Below are 20,745 nucleotides of genomic sequence, written 5' to 3'. Positions count from 1 at the left end.
ACATCCAATAAGATTTTGTTCTGAGTATTGTCCCCTTGTTTTTATGAGAGGGGTATAACAATTTTAAGCATTCTGTACTCAAATAACCTTTGGAAACTGAGGGAAATTTTTCTAGAAGCCTTCTCTGTATACTTCATATGTTTTGGGGCCATAATTGTTACTCACGCAGTTCCCAGTTAATCATTGACAGTAGTGCTGAAATTATCAAGATTGGCTTAAGTTCCCAGTTCTAAGGGGACAGAAAGTGATTGTTGGATAGAGAGCCAATTATGCCTGCCAAAAGTATTTATTGTAAGGGTTATAATAGTGCAAAACTGGGAAAAAAAAAAAAAAAAGCCACCTGTCCAGAAATAAAGTGCTGGAGTTGTTTGGTACCAACTTGTGAAAGCCAATTGTTTGCATCTCTTCCCACATTCAATGACTTAGTATTGGTAGGTCAAAATTGGCTTAAGTGAAAGTATTTGGTTTATGGAAATAGACAGACGTTACAAAACAAGTCTTGTTTTCACCCTGGGAAGCAGGTTGTTAAATTTAAGTACCATATCACGGAAATCTATTTGAAATTTGGATAATTATGGAGACTGTGGTCACAAAGAATACTATCCAGGCAATAATGTAAACTTCTGTAAACAGAAGCTGAATTGAAAGTTATGTCTGCTATGTTAAAATGACATATGCATGTAGAACTAGAAAGAAAAAAGGGTAAATTAAAAGTTTGGGGGAATAGTTTGTAAAAAAAAATTAATGTAGAATTTTAATAATAATAATGGATTAAAATCTGATTCAAATATTTATAAATATATAAAATAATAATGCTTTTTAGGTATGCTTAGTAAATTGTTTTTGTTGTTCATTCGCTGAGGTCATGTCCGACTCTTTGTGACCCCATGATCTCCTTGCTGTCCAAGGGACTCTTCATATGAAATACGCTTCAATATGAAAAAAATGTATTTCATGCCTGTTGTGTGCCTGTTGCTGTGCTAAGTGCTATGTATAAGATAATACAGTAGGACTCTGCTCAAGAGATAAGCATGTAAGCAAATGAGGAATATTGTATGATATATATGAAATAATTAAATATGAGATATTGATATAATTTGGAGAAGGAAGAGATAATTCTAACTTGACTTATTAGGAAGGGCTTTACAAAGGAGTTGCTATGTGCATTGAGTTTAGAAAGTTGAATAGAATTTTCCCGCAGAACAAAGAAGGTATTGGATGGGGACAGGTGGTCATTCTACACATTCGACTTCACCCATTATGTCAGTAAAAACAGTTTTTATGGATCACTTACTATTTGCTAGACATTACTTACGGAGAAGGCAATGGCACCCCACTCCAGTACTTTTGCCTAGAAACTCCCATGGATGGAGGAGCCTGGTGGGCTGCAGTCCATGGGGTGGCTAGAGTCGGACACAACTGAGTGACTTCACTTTCACTTTTCACTTTCATGCATTGGAGAAGGAAATGGCAACCCACTCCAATGTTCTTGCCTGGAGAATCCCAGGGACGGGGGAGCCTGGTGGGCTGCCGTCTGTGGGGTCGCACAGAGTCGGACACGACTGAAGCGACTTAGCAGCAGCAGCAGCAGACATTACTTGACATTGGAGGGGGGCAAAGATGAAAAAAGCCATTTCCTTCCCTTAAGAAATTCATAAGACTTTCAAGAGCTAGTGTGGTTGATGGATTTATTAATTATCCTTTTTTTTTTTTAAATAGAGAAGCAATGTGGTATAGTGGAACAATGAGTTGAAAATACACACACCCATTTCTTTTCCAGGCTTTTCCAGTGATCCCATTGTAATCATAGAAAGGTTATTTGATTTTCTGGTCTTTTATTTCCTCTTAAAAATAAAGAAAATAGACTCAGTGTTTTAAAAACTATGCCAAATAGAGCACCAGATTTGTGTGGTAGTGTTTCTGGAACTGCTAAAGAGGATCAGAGGGCACTTGCACATGGGTGAGCATCTGGGATCTCTGAGTTTGTTTCCACCAGATTATGCTCTTAGTCACTTTTGTATTTGGCAGTTCTGTTAGAAAGAGACTCTACTGCATAAAGAAGTGTGAAAATGATGACCTGATATTTCAGTTCATCAACTAATTTATTCAACTGATTTTTATGCTCCGGGCACTTCTACATATACCAGAGGCTACAACAGTTAAACAAAAAAATAGGCAGATTACCTGAGGTTGAAAATAGTAAGAGGCCAGATCATGTAGGGCTTTGTATATCATTTCAAGAACCTTGGCTTTCATTCTAACTGAGCTGAGAAGCCAGATGACTTGATCTGATTTACCTTTTGAGGATTACTCTTGATGCTGTATTGGAAACAGAGTTGAGAAGAGCAAAGATGAATTTAAGGAGACCAGTTAGGTGGTTACGGAGAAGGCAATGGCACCCCACTCCAGTACTCTTGCCTGGAAAATCCCATGGACGGAGGAGCCTGGTAGGCCGTAGTCCATGGGGTTGCTAAGAGTCGGATACGACTGAGTGACTTCGCTTTCACTTTTCACTTTCATGCATTGGAGAAGGAAGTGCAACCCACTCCAGTGTTCTTGCCTGGAGAATCCCAGGGACCGGGGAGCCTGGTGGGCTGCCGTCTGTGGGGTCGCACAGAGTCAGACATGACTGAAGTGACTTAGCAGTAGCAGTAGGTGGTTAATCCAATTGCTCATGAGAGGTGATGGCTGTTCATACCAATGTGGTAGTAGTGGAAGTGAAGAGAGGTAGTCAGATTTTGGATGTATTTTGGAAGTACAGCCACCAGAGTTTTCTGGTAGTTTACAGGTGGGTGTGACAGTAAGAAAGGAGTAAGTTACGATTACTTCAGAGATCTTTGCCTAAGTAAGTTGAAGGAAAGAGTTGCCATTAATTAACATAAGGAAATTACAGCAGACAGTTTTGGGGGGATGGGCAGGGAGGATCAGCTGTCCAGTTTCATACATATTAAATTTGATTTTCCTATTATGTATCTAATGGAGATGGTGATAACCTAGTATATATTCTAATCTGGAGTTAGATTTGGGGTACATTGATTTGGAGATCATCAGTGTATGTATGATGGGCTTTCCTGGTGGCTCAGCTGGTAAAGAATCCACCTACAATGCAGACCAAACCGGGTTCAATCCCTGGGTCGGGTCATAATGCTTTCTTTTGGTAGCTATATTGCTCTCCTTTCCTTCTCATTTAACACATTAAATGAGATTTGCATTAATAAGATGCAAGTTAAAATTATTCTAATTTAAAATTTACTCTATCAGAAAATTAGTGGCTTTCAAGTTCATATTTACCACTTTACAATTTCTGTTGTTCAGGGGTCTCAGCATAGCTTCACTAAGTATTTTTCTTAGGGTCTCAAGCTCCAATCAGGTTGCTGGCTGGGCTGTGTTCCTAGAGGCTTGATGAGGGGAGAATCTAACTTCAGATTCAATGAGACTCATTGGCAAAATTCATTTCTTTGTGACTGGATGCCGCTTGAAGTTCCCAGATGGTGCCCGTGGTTACTAAAGGTTGCCTCCTATTCCTTGCCATGTGGGTTTTTCATCATGACTGCTTACTTCACTGAATAGGCAAAGGGAGTCTTAGAGCAAGTTGACTCTTTAGGCAGATATTTTACTAATATCATAAGAGTGAAATACCACCACTTAGCCATTCCACCACCTTGATGAGGAGCAAGTCACAGATCCTGTACAAAGACATGAGGTGGGGGTTATGGGCACCACCTTAGACTCAGTTCTCCACACTCACCCCATAGTTGTCTCTGAGGTAACTCCATGCAGCATGAAAACCATTGCCTTCAATAATATCCTCTGTGTATAACTTTTTTTTTTTTTAACTTGGGCTATTGTTGTTCAGTCGCTCAGTCATTGTCTGACTCTTTGTGACCCCATGGACTGTGACACACCAGGATTCCCTGTGCTTCACCATCTCCCAGAGCTTGCTCAAACTCATGTCCATTGAGTCGGTGATGCCATCCAACCATTTCATCCTCTGTCGTCCCCTTCTCCTCCTGCCTTCAATCTTGCCCAGCATCAGGGTCTTTTCTAATGAGTTGGTTCTTCGCATCAGGAGGTCAAAATTTTCAAGCTTCAGCTTCAGCATCAGTCCTAATGAATGTTCAGGATTGATTTCCTTTAGGCTTGATCTTGCAGTCCAAGGGACTCTCGAGAGTCTTCTCCAACACCACAGTTCAAAAGCATCCGTTCTTCGACATCAGCCTTTATGGTCCAACTCTCAAACCCGTACGTAACTACTGGAAAAACCATAGCTTTGACTGGATGGACCTTTGTTAGCAAAGTATGTCTCTTACTTTTAATACGCTGTCTAGGTTTGTCAAAGCTTTTCTTCCAAGGAGCAAGTGTCGTTTTAATTTCGTGGCTGCAGTCACCATCTTCAGTGATTTTGGAGCCCGAGAAAGTAAAGTCTTTCATTGTTTCCATTGTTTCCCATCTATTTGCCATGAAGTGATGGGACCAGATGCCATTATCTTCGTTTTTTGAATGTTGAGTTTTAAGCCAGTTTTTTCACTCTCCCATTTCACCTTCTTCAAGAGGCTCTTTAGTTCCTCTTCACTTTCTGCCATAAGGGTGGTGTTATCTGCATATCTGAGGTTATTGATATTTCTCCTGGAAACCTTGATTCCAGCTTGTGCTTCATCCAGCCCAGCAAAATTTCATATGATATATTCTGCATATGAGTTAAATAAACAGGGTGAAAATATACGGCCTTGTAATATATATAACCTTGTAATAACTTGGGCTATTAGTCTCCCTTAATAAGGACAATTTTGCTTGACTTGAAGAACTTCAGTCTTACCAATTTTAATGGCTATCTTGGGAAAAATGACCCTGCCGGATGGTTTCAGCATTATGGATCAAAATATAGTTCTTGTAACACTTGTCCTGTGAGAAAAGTTAGTGTTCCAATTAAGTCTGCAGAAGCTGTGTGTTAACATAATTCTTGTAAAGAAGTATATTGTCATTATTATAGGGAAAATTCTGCACTCAAAACATCTATTTAATTACATTTGATCCAGAGTTTTCTAAGCTTATTTGACTAAAGGACCTGTATATCACTCAAGCCTATTAACATTTACAGAAGCAGTGTTTCTTGTTGGAAAATGCCAACACAGATAGCCTGACAAGCTGAGGAAGAAAGTAAAATAACAAGAAGAAAAATGAGAGGAAAAATAAAAGGGCCATAGATAAATTTCCCTTTCTATTTAGAATGAAAGTTATGGTTATTTTACTTTCATAATGATAAAGATGGTTATGATATCATCAACACTGGGATGACTCTATAATTTGCCAAGCATTTTCACAGTCATTATCTTACTTAAGCCTCTCAACAATCTGTAAGATGTCACAATTAATCTCTTTTTATACAAATGAGTAAATGAGGCCTAATGTATTGTGTGACTTGCCCAAGTCATAAAATTAATAAGGAGTGGAGCCAATAGTTTAATGTAGGTTTTGTGGCTCCAGCTATAAAACTCTTTATGTTACAACATGCTGTGATTTTATAAACATGATTAAGTTAAAATGAAGATGTTGAAGACTACCTTTGTATAGTATGTGATTTAATTGAAAACATTTATTAACTTAAGCAAATGAAAAACTGTGACATAAAACAGTTTATAAACTCTTGTATTCATTTAATGACTGTAGGAAAAATATTACAGATAGGATATCTGAACTGTTTTCCTCTGTGCATCAAACACACACAACACAAACATGTACTATTGGGTTAGTTTATGTTTTGCAGTAGAGATATTTGAAGGAGAAAATCTTACATGCAATGTGAATCTTTTGATTAGTTTTCATCAGGTTTTATATTTAAATATATTTCGGTTCAGTTCAGTCGCTCAGTCGTGTCTGACTCTTTGCGACCCCATGAATTGCAGCATGCCAGGCCTCCCTGTCCATCACCCGGAGTTCACCCAAACTCATGTCCATGGAGTTGGTGATGCCAGCCATCTCATCCTCTGTCATCCCCTTCTCCTCCTGCCCCCAGCATCAGAGTCATTTGAGTCAACTCTTTGCATGAGGTGGCGAAAGTATTGGAATTTCAGCTTTAGCATCAATCCTTCCAAAGAACCCTCTTACACTGTTGGTGGGAATGCAAACTAGTACAGCCACTATGGAGAACAGTGTGAAGATTCTTTAAAAAACTGGAAATAGAACTGCCTTATGACCCAGCAATCCCACTGCTGGGCATACACACCGAGGAAACCAGAAATGAAAGAGACACGTGTACCCCGATGCTCATAGCAGCACTGTTTATAATAGCCAGGACATGGAAGCAACCTAGATGTCCATTAGCAGATGAATGGATAAGAAAGCTGTGGTACATATACACAATGGAGTATTACTCAGCCATTAAAAAGAATACATTTCAATCAGTTCTAATGAGGTGGATGAAACTGGAGCCGATTATACAGAGTGACGTAAGCCAGAAAGAAAACCACCAATACAGTATACTAACACATATATATGGAATTTAGAAAGATGGTAATGATAACCCTGTATGCGAGACAGCAAAAGAGACACAGATGTATAGAACAGTCTTTTGGACTCTGTGGGAGGGGGGTGGGGGGATGATTTGGTTTCTCCCGGCAATCTTGATTCCAGCTTGTGCTTCTTCCAGCCCAGCGTTTCTCATGATATACTCTGAATCATTGAATATTACAGTTCAGTAAGACTTGGTTCTCTTTTTAAATTTTTATTTATTTTTTTATTGCACTGGGTCCTTGTTGCTACCCGTGGTCTTTCTCTAGTTAAGGCCGCTGGGGGGTGCTGTAGTTGTTGTGTGCGGGCCGCTCATCGCGTGGCTTCTCTCGTTGCGGAGCGCTGGCTCTAGGGGGCGTGGCCTTCAGTAGTTGCCGCCCGTGGGCTCTGAAGTGCAGGCCCAGCAGTCCTGGCACTTGTGCCTTGTGGCTCTGGGGCGTGTGTAATCCTCCTGGATCGAGCCCGTGTTCCCTGCATTGGCGGGTGAATTCTTATCCGCTGCACCACCGGGAAAGTCCTAGTGCTCTTTTAATGTAACTTTCTAAAACCCTGATTCCTCTTCTACATCATGCTGACATGTGGTACTCCAGCTTTTCTTTAAATTCTGCCGGTGATGGAATTATCAATACCTATGAAGGCAGCAACACATTATTTTTAACTTTTAATTTTGAAATAATTATAGGTATGCAGAAAGTTGCAAAGGTAGTGCATAGAGATCCCATGTGCCCTTTACCTAGTTTTCCCCAAAGGTTACATTTTCTATAATGATACTGTGCATAGAATATCAAAAGCAGGAAAGTGACGTTGGAACAATGTATTTGTATAGGCTTGTGACATCTTATCACATACGTGGATTCATGTAAGCACTACTGTTATAAAGTTACAGAGCTACTATACCATCAGAGAGATCTTCCTCATGCTGCCCCTTTACAGTAACACCTTCCTCCCTCCCCCTCCAGCCCTACCCTGTGCTGACCACTAGTTCATTCTCCAGTTTTATTATTTATATTATATAAATGAAATCATGTGGCATGTGATTGTTTTTCACTCAGCATATTGCTCTTGAGGTGCATCTGTGTTGTATGTATCAATAGTTTTTTCATCTTTATTACTAAGTAAAATTCCATGGTATAGTTATACCACAATTATTTTTTAAAATATAAATTTATTTATTTTAACTGGAGGCTAATTACTTCACAATATTGTAGTGGTTCCACCATACATTGACATGGCCATTTGCCTATTAAAGGACATTTTGCTTGTTTCCACTTTTTCACTATTACAAATAGAGATATTCTTTTTCATGAAATTTCTCTTCATATAAAGCACTTTGCCTTTTGCCTTTGAGTACTATATGATTTTAGCTGTAAGTTTTTGGTTGATGTCCTTTATTTATTTGAGCAAGTTCTCCTCATTTCTTGTTTTCTGTTTTTCTTATTCTGATTTTTTTTCCTTCATCAATTAATAGGATCACGATTTTTTTTTTTAACTTATATGACAGCTCACACTGATTTTTAATATTCACCCGGCCTTGCATGCCAGCAAAAAGTCCCATTTGGTCAGAGTGTTTATATATATATATATATATATATTTTTTTTTTTTTTATATATTGCTGAATTACATTTGCTAATATTCTGCTAAGGATTTATCTGTATTCATGAGGGGATTGGTCTGCATTTTTCTTGTTTGCCTTTTTTTTTTTCTGTTTCGTCTGTTTTTTATTTTCTTTTTCTTGCTATCTATAGGTTATTTAAACTTTTTTTAAAAATTGCATTTTAATTCATCTGTAGTGTTTTTCAGTGTATTTCTTTGCAAAGAATTTTATTTAGTTGTTGCTGTAGGTACTATGCGGCTTCCGTGGTGGCTCAGCTGGTAAAGAATCTGCATATTACATATGTGTAACTTACATCCTGCTGCTGTTGACATTTTACTAGTCAGAGAGAAAAGTGGAAGCCTTACATACTTTAATTTCTTTTACCTTTCCCTTCTTATAATGTAATTATCTTACCTATTTCTTCTATGTGTGTTGAAACGCATATCAGATGATATATACTTCTTGTTTCAAACATCGACATGATTTGGAAAACTAAAGAGGAGGGTAGCCTATTGTATTTACCCATAGTTTTACTTACCGTGTTTTTTATTCCTTCTTGATATTGTCAGGTTCCTTCTTTTTGTTTTGTTTTAGTTTCCACAGCTTCCTTTAGCCATTCTTTTAGGGTAAGTTTGCTGGTGACACATTCTCTTCGTTTTCTTTTGTCTGAGGATGTCTTTATTTCTCATTCATTTCTGAAAGATATTTTCACCATGTTTTGTGTTCAGAGTCGACAATTCTTTTATTTAAACAATTGAAAAACGCTGTGGCATTTCTTTCCGGCCTTCAAGGTTTCTGATGAGAAAATTTATCACTGTCTTTGGAATTGGTTTTCCCCTTTATATAAGGTGTTGTTTCTTTCTTGCTGGTTTCCAAAAAAAAAAAAAACCGAAACAGTTTGTTTTTAATTTCTAGTTTGTTTATGATGTATCTCTGCACAAATTTCTTTGCATATTTCTTGTTTGGAGGCTTATGGAGTTTCTTGAATTAGTAGGTTTACATGTTTTGCAAATTTGGGAAATTTTCATTCATTGTTTCTTCAAATACTTTCCAACTCCATCTTTCTCCTCCCGTGGAACTATGATGGCATGAATCTTTCATTATTTTAATTATGTGATTATAAACCCTGAAGTCCCTGAGGCTCTGTTTATTTTATTTTTTACTCTACTATTTTCTCTCTGTTTTTCAGATTGTGTAATTTCTGTTCTATTTTCAAGTTCACTGTTGTTCCTCTGTCCTTTCCATTCTGCTGTTGAATCCATCCGTTTGATTTTTAAATTTCAGTCATTTTTCAAAACATTCTAAAATTTCCACTTGGTCCTCTTGTCTTCCATGTCTTGTTCTAGAGCTAGAAAGTTAAACAGTACATTTTTGTACTGCTACTAAAGGAAGGACATTTTATTATCTTAGTTGTGCCCTTTGAAGCTAAATAAAATAAGAATAGTAAGTGATAAGTATTATTATCTAAATGCTAGCAGTCCTGAGGATTATTTTCTATATGTTTTGCACTGATAACCTTATTTAATTCTTAAAGTAACACCAATATTTACTCATGTAAGAAATGTTTACTGATGGCTTACCATTTGTGACAATTTTGGTTTTTTTTTAGTCACATATTTTCAGTTTAGCTTCAAATGGTTACATGGCTGATTTCTTGGAAAAACTCTCTCTGCAGTTTCGGTAGTTTGCAGGCACAGGGGAAGAAGTGAGACTGCAAGCTGAATTCTCACATCTTCACATAAAGCGGTCAAAAATGATTATTTATGATGTCCATCTTTATTCCAATTCAGAGATTTATCAGTGCTTTATTGTGGAACAATAATGTATTTTGAAAGAGTGATAAGTTTTCTGAGATTCAGATATGCTCAGGGTTTTGGGTAGCTGTAAACTCTTTGTCTATTTGTGCCATGAAAAAGATTGGGAAGCACTTCTCTAGTTTACAGGTTGAAGAATGGGTTCTTTTTCTGTACCAGTGGAACTTTGGGCATGTTAGAAAGTACAGCTTTATCATTCTTTACAAATAAACTTCTCAAAAAAATTGTCTCCTGTTGTTCTCCAACAGTGAGATCATAATCACCCGGTGGACTGTTAAAACAAAGGCTACAGAATTTCTTATTAAAACACCTACAGAATTTCTGATTAAATCTAGGTGGTACCCAAGAATTTGCATTTTTAACAAGTCCCTGGGCAATGTTGATTATGTTATTTTAAGGATTTTGTGAACCAGTCATCTACACAGAATTTTTCTACTTCATCTTTCTTTGATTCTTCAGTTACTTCAGTTTGGTTTCAATTTCATCCTTCTATCCAGAGTGCTTTTTCTAACATCCTTCCTGGTATTAATGTTGCCAAATCAAATGCATAATTTTCAGTTCCTTATCTTACCTGACATGTAGAAATCATTTTATTGCTGTTTTCTCCTCCTGTTTAAGAAACTCAGTTTTTATTTGGTCTGGAGACCTCTGTCTCTGCCTCCCTCCTTTTTTCTATCTTTGCATGGTCTTTCTCAGTCTCTCTCATTCCTTTATCTCGAATCAAACTCTATTAGAATTCATTCTGGGTCCTCTTCATATCTTATTTTACCCTCTCTTCCTAAATGATCTAGTTATTCCTAGATCAAATGATCTAATAATTCCCAATTTATGTCTCCAGCTCAGATTTTCCCTTTAAGCTTTATTATAATTTAACTGAGTTCCTGAATAACTTATAGGTGTTTGGAATAATACCTAAGATGCATATTTTATCATTTTAATGTGTTTGAATCTTACAGATTCCATGAAATAAAATAACTCTTTTCTCTCCCTTCACTAAAAAATGCTTCTCCTTCTCATAAATGGTCTTTACTTCCATTTAGTTATTAATGTCAGAAACCTGAGGGTTATCCTTGATGCTTGTCTTGCTTAACACTCTCATTTATACCCCTAAAGCATCTCTCAGTTTCCTCTTTACTTACCATGTCTGATACCATCACCTATGTTCAAGTCATAATCGCCCGTTGTGAGTTATTACAACTGTCTTTTAACTCATGGTGTCTTCCAACCCAATCTCTCTTTAGTACTTAGATTCATCTTTTTAAAATGTAAATCAGATCATGTCACCATCTTGCTTAAAATCCTTCAGTGACTGAAATTCATAATCTTTAATGTGGTGTGAGAAGGGCTCTCTAAGCTGATTTGTGTTGCCTCTGCAGTCTCAGCACCGCATTTGCCCTCATTCTTTTTGGTTCAGACACACTGGTGTTCCACTGGTGTTTTGTGCAGTGCCATCTTGTTACTTCTTCCTGGAATGCTTTCCTCCGCTTTCCATCTGCCTGTATCTTTATCTGTCCTTTATAGATTGCATATTTCTGTTCTCAAACATCACTTCTTTAGAGGTGTTTGCTGACCCCAAAATCTAAATTAACTGTTATTATACTCTTACAGTGTTTTGCACATCCTATATGACACTGATTATTTATTTATGTTTATCTCCATTCTGCTGAATGTCTCATTGTTTTACCCCTTACCTTAAGGTTTAGCACAATGCACAGCAATATGAAGGTGTTTAGTAAATATTTTTAAATAAATGAAAATATGAATAGAGCTTAACAAGATGTGCACATATAGTTGAAAAAGTTCTTTTCCAAAGGTAAGACAAATAAGGAGCACATAAGTTTGAGAAATGGATATTTATTGTGAGTTGCCAATTACATAAATTATCTGAAAAATTATTTGAGTAGAAAATTTATTTTTAGACGAATGCGATTTCTGAAAAAAAAACTTGAAAAATTGCTTCAAAATAATATCAAGTAATTCATGATATTTAAGGGAAGTTTATATTTACTAACAGAAGTTGAGTGAACCTCTTTTGTCATTTTCATATAGATTTAATCTTTTGTGTAACCAATTCTTTTTTTTAATCAAAATTTTTAGGAGGTTTCAGCATTAAAGAATATCATACTATATTCCAGAAACATTTAATTACTTAATTTTTCATTATAGTGGTTATTAGCAATCCACTGTTTAATTTTTAAAATGCATCTTAATCTTTGGAGGACATACTCATGTCTGTAGGCCAGCATCAAAAAAATAGCATGAGTAACAGACATTGCTGAAAGTCTTTTTCTTTTTTTCAGAATATATAATTTTTTTCCTTTATATTCCTGTTTATTAGTAGCTGTTTCTCTTCTTTCAGCAGTTTTGTTCTGTAGGATTTGTCTGGAGTACATAAGTATTCTGCATTCTATAAGTTTACTCACTTGAAATCTTAGCTTTCTCTTGGTATATATAGTGAGTGCTTACAGATAAAGTACTTCAAACTAGAGGGGATCACACAGTTTAAAATGTTGATTATGTCTTTGTCTGCCCTTTCTTTCGCCGTCTCCTTTACTTCCCTCTTTTGTCTGTCTGACTCTCACAGGAGACGTGGATCACAACTGGTTGGACCATACGTCTTGGCATAGCAGTGAGGCATCCCCAATGTCTTTGGTGAGACATGTGGGGCCTTACTATCTAATTTCTGTTATCATTTCACTTTTCCTTTTGGATTTACACCTTTGCATGTTTTCTTTTTGTATCTTTTTTTTTTATCCCACACCTGTAGGGGACAGTCAAAAGGGAAAAAGAAAAACTAGTGAGCAGGCAGTTTTGTCGGACTCTAACACCAGGTCTGAGAGACAAAAGAAAATGATGTACTTTGGAGGCCACTCTTTGGAAGAGGATTTGGAATGGTCTGAGCCTCAGATTAAGGACTCTGGGGTAGATACGTGTAGTAGCACAACCCTTAATGAGGAGCATAGCCATAGTGATAAGGTACTGAGATTGTGGAGCCTGCCTTTTAACCTGCTCATTTGGTCTTCGTTTGCTCTCTGTCACTCATTCAAACAGAACATAATAAAAGGACAGGGCATTTCAGGGGTCAATATAGCATTTCTTAAGGTGCAGAAAAGAAAAACAAAACCAAAACAAATCGATCAACCAAAGTACTTCTTGCTTGCTTTGCTGTTTTTGTTGTTTGACGGCATACCAAAAAATAAGTAAATGAAAATAAAAATTAGGAACAATAGAATGTTTTGTTTATGGTCGCTTGAAAGAACTTGGTAATGTTATTATAAACCACAAATATAAAGAATTTTTTTTTGGATTGGCTTATTTGACTGCTTGCATATATTTTCCTTGGGATGAAAATTAAATTATTAACAGTTTGAATCCCAGGTAAAAGGGAGATAATTGGGTCTGTTTGCACAGAAAAAGTTGTTTTTCTTTTTTCCCTTTCACTGTCATTTTGCTCTTTTGTTTTATTGTCATAGCATTTTAATGTAGTGTCAATTAGTATTAGAGCCATTGCCATCTGCTTTGGTATTTATTGTTTGCTTTTAGTATAGTGAAACTTTTGAAATCTTTTTATCATATAGATGTGATTTACTGGAACTTGTCTTTTGCCTGCTAAATTTTGCATGAAGATGTGCATGTTAACTTTTAGATAACTGTGGAACTGTGATTACACAAATCATTTACTTTGTTATTTGACATATAACATGTAATGGAATTGTGTCATGATTTAGAAAAGGCTTGAGAAAAACTAATATTTTCAAGGTTGTTGAACAGTGTTTAACAGTACCATTGAATTATCAAATAGTTCAGAAACCTGAAAGAGTCAAGAAATCTCCAAAAAATGAGCAATGTAATCTGTCCTCATGTTTGAATTGGACCTGTTTCTCCCATGTGCATTCATTTGGAAAGTTACCTAGCCCTGTGTATTTTTAATAATTTTTATCTAGAAACCTATTTCAAGAAAACCCTCTTCAGTTTTCTATTTTAATTTAGCTTGACCTTTTAACTTTTACTGTAATAAAGTCTTTCAAAGTCTTCTAGAAGTGTTTGAAGATTAAATTCTCATTTTTAAATGAATCCAATTGCATAGAATTAGAGTCTCTTTTCTGCCTATGGTTTTTTAATCTGTAGTATGTAGATAATTAAACTAGAGTGTGCATATATTTTTAAGGTTTATCAGTTTTTTTAGAACTGTATAACTTCAGTGTTGTGTTAGAGCATGTTAGAATTTGAAGTAACTGATTTTTTAAAAAAACTTGAGATATTAAAATAAGATTATAAGCATAATCTTATCATCTTATTAAATTTTTGATCAATATTTTGACTGAAAGCTGATTTGTGTAATCATAACACTTTGGAAATCGCAAGTTTGGCTAGATTGTACAATAAAGGGTCATTTGTCATAAAAGAACATTAATTTTTGTGTTTATTGATGCAATATATCAGCACCCTGTGACGTGGCAGCCATCTAAAGATGGAGATCGTTTAATTGGTCGCATTTTATTAAATAAGCGTTTAAAAGATGGAAGTGTACCTCGAGATTCAGGAGCAATGCTTGGCTTGAAGGTATGTGATGAAATATGTGAGATGTTCTATATTCCTTATAGATTTATCAGAAAAGCAAAAGATATAATAACTCTATACCAACTTAGTGTTTTTTTTTCCATTTTCAAGAATTCCTAAATATTTGCACTCATTTTTCGAAAACTTTTCATTTCCAAGTGTTATTTAAGAAGTTGCCATTATTTTACAATAATACATATTTATTTAATTTTGGAAAATAGAACTTGAATTATATACTTGAATTCTAAATACAGTGCTCAAGCTTATTTTACCTGTAGTTGTCCTTCAAGTCTATGTATGTGTTTATATTCTATTAAAATGATAGCTTTGTTCAATTATTAAATGTGCAAATGTGGGAAATATAACATGTATTACATAGGAATATAATTTGTATTAGCGTAGCAAAATATGTATGTGTTTTTTTTGTGTGTGTGTGAGAGAGAGAGAGAGAAAGAGAATAAAGTTTGAAGTCTAAAAACTCAGAAATACTTATGTTAGGAGATTTAATGTAAATGCTGATTTGTATTTTACTGTAAAATACCAGACAATTATTTAAGTACACCAAAGAAGGCTCTGTTGATTTTTTGTGTATCCGTAAAGTGAATTAAAAACTGAAATGCGAAGAGAGTTTTAGAATTGAATCATTGCTACAGAAGTAGTTGTATAGAATCCAGGAAGAGATATTTGAAAATTTTGATTGTAAATAAAATTGTGCATCATTTATTGGGTGGTTGCCGTGTGGCTGGTACTCATCTGAACACTTTATCATTTTACTGACTCTCAGATAAGAAATAAGCTTAGCAAGGTCTTGTAACTTGCTCATAGTCTCAAAGATGGTGATGAAGGTGAGAATTAAATCCAGATCTGCCCAGTGTAGAGTTGGAACTGCAGTTTAGTATAGAGGTCGGGATGCCTTGGCTTGACTTCTGTTTATAGCACTTACTAGCTATGTGACATTAGGCAACTAAACTTCTCTTAGCCTCAGATCCTTCATCTGTACAGTGGAGATAATAATACTGAGAATTATTATCTAGTAAGATTAAATAAAGCAATATACAAACATTTAGTATTGTGCCTGGCACTCTGAGATTTCAATAATAATAATTATAGTCAGTATAATTATTATTAAAATTTATTAAGTCAAGAAAGTTTTAATATCTTAACATAGGGATTTCAGCCCATATTATCTATACATGTAATTTTCAGAACCAAACATTTGAATAATTAGTTAATGTTAACTGAACTGCCTCTGACTGTTATTCACTGCAATTGGGGAATAAATAAATGGAGTAAGATAAATCAATAATTTTTAAATTCTGTGTCATTCAGTCAATTGAGAAGAGGGAAAAAAATCTAGTCAATGAAATTAGTTACTAGTTTTTGCATAACTTGCTACAAAGTTGATATATTGATTGATTGGCAGTTCTGAGAATCAAAGCATTAATTTAGGAGACTAGTCTTATAGCTTCACATATGATTCCACTGCATTAATGATAACCTTTGTTTTTTTCTTTTTCTGAAACATGTGTTAATAGAAACAGAAAAATTGGGAGGCAGATGGTCTAAAGTTTACATTAATTTGGATGAGATTAAGTAAATTTTGTAATTTTCTCAGGAAAAATCCATCATCATCATGCATGTTATCAATGTGCCCCAAAGATTACCAACTAATAAAAATTTTAGAAGATATCATAATTATAGTAAAAGTAACAAAATATGTAGTATGATACTTGACATCTATAACTAGAAATTTGTAGTTAGAAATGTTAATGTAATTATATGTAATTATGTAGTATTGTGTAGTAACATATTTTTAGAAATGGCAAAAGTAAGAATTCTGTAATAAAGGCAGAAATTATAAATTGTTTCTAAGGTATGCAACATTTTCAACAAATAATTGCTTAAATTGTAAAATATTTGGAGTATGTAAAGAGTCTGTCCTTGACATATACACAGTTCCTAATAATAACACTATATTATTTTAAAATTATTTTAACATATTAAATTATAGTTTCAAAACTTGCAAATTATCTAGTTATTTTTTACTTGAATCTTCAACTGTGTTCAATTGAACAATATGCCTGTTTTAACATTTTCTTCTTTTAAACAGGTTGTAGGAGGAAAGATGACTGAATCAGGTCGGCTCTGCGCATTTATAACCAAAGTTAAAAGAGGAAGTTTAGCTGATACTGTAGGACATCTTAGACCAGGTAGGTTTCAATTTTTGGTTATTTACACTTAAACTGTTAAACTTCAGTTCAGTTCAGTTCCGTCGCTCAGTCGTGTCCAACTCTCTGCAACCCCATGAATCGCAGCACGCCAGGCCTCCCTGTCCATCACCAGCTCCTGGAGTTTACTCAGACTCACGTCCATCGAGTCAGTGATGCCATCCAGCCATCTCATCCTCCGTCGTCCCCTTCTCCTCCTGCCCCCAATCCCTCCCAGCATCAGAGTCTTTTCCAATGAGTCAACTCTTCGCATGAGGTGGCCAAAGTACTGGAGTTTCAGCTTTAGCATCATTCCTTCCAAAGAACACCTAGGACTGATCTCCTTTAGAATGGACTGGTTGGATCTCCTTGCAGTCCAAGGGACTCTCAAGAGTCTTTTCCAACACAAACAGTTCAAAAGCATCAATTCTTCGGTGCTCAGCTTTCTTCACAGTCCAACTCTCACATCCATACATGACTACTGGAAAAACCATAGCCTTGACTAGACAGACCTTTGTTATGAAAAAGTTGTCTCATTTGGAAGTGACTTCACTTGTAACCAAAAGTTCATTTAACTTATATATTAATTTTTATTCATCAATGTAAAGTTGTAACTATTAGTTCTTGAGTCACAGTAGATAAAAGATTTTTATATTTACTGATCTTATTTTTTTGTTGATGGATATTCCTAGTCTGTATCTCAGATTAGCATAATTTGTTTCCCATAAGCCTTATTTCTTTTGAAGCACTTCCAGTATAGTTTAGAAAGCAAATTTCATGGATAAATATGTTTTTCCTGAAATGTGTCACTCCTTATGTCTATGATAATGGTTACTATTGAAGAGATCCTTGAATGCCTTGGAGAAGATCCAGTGAATGGTCAGTATTAAACTTTTCGTAAAAGAGATTAGACAAGTGCTCAACTACATATATATTGAGGATCATAGAATACAGAGTTATACATTTTTCAAAGAGGCAACGGATCATGATAGTTTCTAGAATTGTAATTTCTATTAAGAAATCACAGACAAGAGTGATGTCACCAAGTTGGAGACGTAGGTTGTTCCCAACTTGCTTCCCCTTGCAGGAACAACTAACAACTATTCAGGGACAGGACACTATTGAAAACAATTCCAGAAATCACAGAGATGACTTTTACGTTATTTTTTCCTCTGGCCTTTCCTTGTCCTTTTGTGTGAAATTTACTAATCATCCCAGTCATCATATTTTATGCCATTGGAGCTGTTCTCAGTATGTTTCTTATTCCATAACGGTGCTTGTGTTCTACAAAATTGATTGCAGTTTGAGATTGCATTTGTTTCGAGTGCATTTTGTGAAGTTAGGTTTTCTTTCTAAGATTATCATTGCTGACACACACCACAGGTGATGAAGTACTAGAGTGGAATGGAAGACTATTACAAGGAGCCACATTTGAAGAAGTATATAACATCATCCTGGAATCCAAACCTGAACCACAGGTGGAGCTTGTTGTTTCAAGGCCTATTGGGTGAGTTAATCTGAGTACTTTCAGTTCAGTTCAGTTCCGTTCAGTCGCTCAGTCGTGTCTGACTCTTTGCGACCTCGTGAATTGCAGCACGCCAGGCCTCCCTGTCCATCACCAACTCCCAGAGTTCACCCAAACCCATGTCCATCGAGTCGGTGATGCCATCCAGCCATCTCAACCTCTGTCGTTCCCTTTTCCTCCTGTCCCCAATCCCGCCCAGCATCAGAGTCTTTTCCAATGAGTCAGCTCTTCGCATGAGGTGGCCAAAGTACTGGAGTTTCAGCTTTAGCATCATTCCTTCCAAAGAACACCCAGGACTGATCTCCTTTAGAATGGACTGGTTGCATCTCCTTGCTGAACACTTTACACATGTGTAAATTTGACTGTGTGTGCATGCTCAGTCATTCAGTTGTGTCTGACTCTTGTGACCCTAAGAACTGTAGCTCACCAGGCTCCTCTGTCCATGGGATTTTCCAGGCAAGAATACTAGAGTAGGTTGCCATTTCCTCCTCTAGGGTATCTTCTCTACCCAGAGATCAAACTCCTATCTCCTGTGCTGGCAGGTGAATTCTTTACTACTGCACCAACTGGGAAGTCATAAAATTGACTACTATTAAACAATTTGTAATATGCAATTCAATAATATCTGATTACTTTATAAAACTAAATTTTTTGAGGACAGTGCTTTTTTCTCCTTTACTAAAAACACCTTATCAAAAATGACATCTTTTTATCTGATCATGCTAGAATATATAGTTAATTACAAAGGAAGAAAATTTAGGTGTTTATAATTTTTCTTAGGGCTTCCCTGATAGCTCAGTTGGTAAAGAGTCCGCCTGCAATGTAGGAGACGCCAGTTCGATTCCTGGGTTGGGACGATCCCCTGGAGAGGGGATAGGCTACCCACTCCAGTATTCTTGGGCTTCCCTTCTTGCTCAGCTGGTAAAAAAAATCTGCCTGCACTGTGGGAGACCTGGGTTCAATTCCTAGGTTGGGAAGATCCCGGAGAAGGGAAAGACTACTCATTCCAGTATTCTAGCCTAGAGAATTCCATGGACTGTATTTTTTTTTAAATATTTAAGATAATTTTTATTATCTTAGTAACTCAGTAGATAGCTAAAGGATTAGCAGAAGGGGACTATAGTAACAGTTATTCTCAAAAGAAGTTTCATAATCTGTGGTTCTGTACATTGCACAAGAATCAGCTATATTCTATGCATTTTATGTTTTTTCCAAAACGGAGATTTAATGTAAAAATAAGAGATAGGTTAAGGGCACACTGTTTCTAGATGGAGGCAACCACTTAAGGAAAAATGAACATCTTTAAGTTAACAGATAAAAAGTAAGCAAACATCAATTACTCTTTGACTTTTTTTAAATTGGCAATAAATATAATGCTTTTAAATAATTATTTTATTATTAACCATTTTATTATTTTTATTATTATTTTAAATATAATCCTTTTTAATCTAGTGAATAATTATGTTTACTTTTTAATTATGTTAAAAATACTCATGAAATACCACAGGAGTATTTCCTTTACAGAAGCTTGTGTTCTAAGCCAATGTAAAAGAGAAACCTATAACTTAAAAAAGCAATAGAAAAATATATAAACTGGCAGTGAATTATTAAATGAATGTCTGGTGTAAAAGTATTCCAGGGTAGAAACTGGAAATTTTTCCTTCTTATAGAATACTAATGCCTAGTTTTTAAGTCATTTATATGAGTTTTTCATGATGAAATTGCTTCATGAAGGAAATTTTCATGAAGGAAATTACTTCAATTGGTAACTTAATTTTTGAAATGTTCCTTTCAAAAGTAATGAATCTACCACATGAAATTGTATCTATTTTTTATTTTGTCTTTTCATAGTTTTGCTATATGGTTAAACTATTACCTTAAGGTATTAATCAAATCTGTTTCTTGGTATTAAGGAATTCTCCAATCACATTTTTTTTTTTAATATTTAAGTATTATTGATGCAACTTTTTGAATGAGCTTAGCCATTAATGTATATCATCCTTGCTGCTGCTGCTGCTGCTGCTAAGTTGCTTCAGTCGTGTCTGACTCTGTGCGACCCCAGAGACGGCAGCCCACCCATCCCTGTGATTGTCCAGGCAAGAACACTGTAGTGGGTTGCCATTTCCTTCTCCAATGCATGAAAATGAAAAGTGAAAGTGAAGTCGCGCAGTTGTGTCCGACTCTTAGCGACCCCATGGACTGCAGCCTACCAGGCTCCTCCGTCCATGGGATTTTCCAGGCAGGAGTACTGGAGTGGGGTGCCATTGCCTTCTCCTTGGCAAACCTCAAACAAAAATGTACATACTTTAGGTGTAAATGCAATACAGAGCAATTATGTTAAGTCCAATAAAAACATGTTTACTTTTTTCTTAGTAGAATTATTATGTTTAAAAAAATTTCAGTCACAATCCAAATATTTTAATTTTCATTTTGGTGATATTTTTATTTGAATTTCAATGTTATGATTTGAACAACAGCAGGTACAATGTAAAGAGTAGAGTATAATTAAAATATATTTCTAAAACTTACCTTGTTTT

The 20,745-nt window shown here is 35.7% G+C and overlaps 1 protein-coding gene across 41 annotated transcripts in view; it reads left to right on the top strand.

The window, feature by feature from the left end:
- Window positions 1-20,745, top strand: part of RIMS2 (regulating synaptic membrane exocytosis 2) — a 603,774-nt gene that overhangs the window by 296,046 nt on the left and 286,983 nt on the right. For 27 of the 41 annotated variants that reach the window (XM_027561371.1, XM_027561366.1, XM_027561348.1 and 24 more), the window contains 4 exons: window positions 12,501-12,568; window positions 14,360-14,479; window positions 16,587-16,686; window positions 18,067-18,190. In XM_027561371.1, the coding sequence (XP_027417172.1) occupies window positions 12,501-12,568; window positions 14,360-14,479; window positions 16,587-16,686; window positions 18,067-18,190 (412 nt within the window). Of the gene's footprint in view, window positions 1-12,500; window positions 12,569-12,683; window positions 12,893-14,359; window positions 14,480-16,586; window positions 16,687-18,066; window positions 18,191-20,745 lie in introns of all 41 variants that reach the window. The other 14 variants (XM_027561367.1, XM_027561351.1, XM_027561359.1 and 11 more) reach the window with 1 other exon arrangement.

Source organism: Bos indicus x Bos taurus, chromosome 14 (genome assembly GCF_003369695.1).
Source record: "Bos indicus x Bos taurus breed Angus x Brahman F1 hybrid chromosome 14, Bos_hybrid_MaternalHap_v2.0, whole genome shotgun sequence".
In the NCBI taxonomy this organism is placed as follows: domain Eukaryota; kingdom Metazoa; phylum Chordata; class Mammalia; order Artiodactyla; family Bovidae; genus Bos; species Bos indicus x Bos taurus.
Note: the sequence above shows the minus strand (reverse complement) of the source record. Positions and strands in the feature narration are given on the sequence as shown.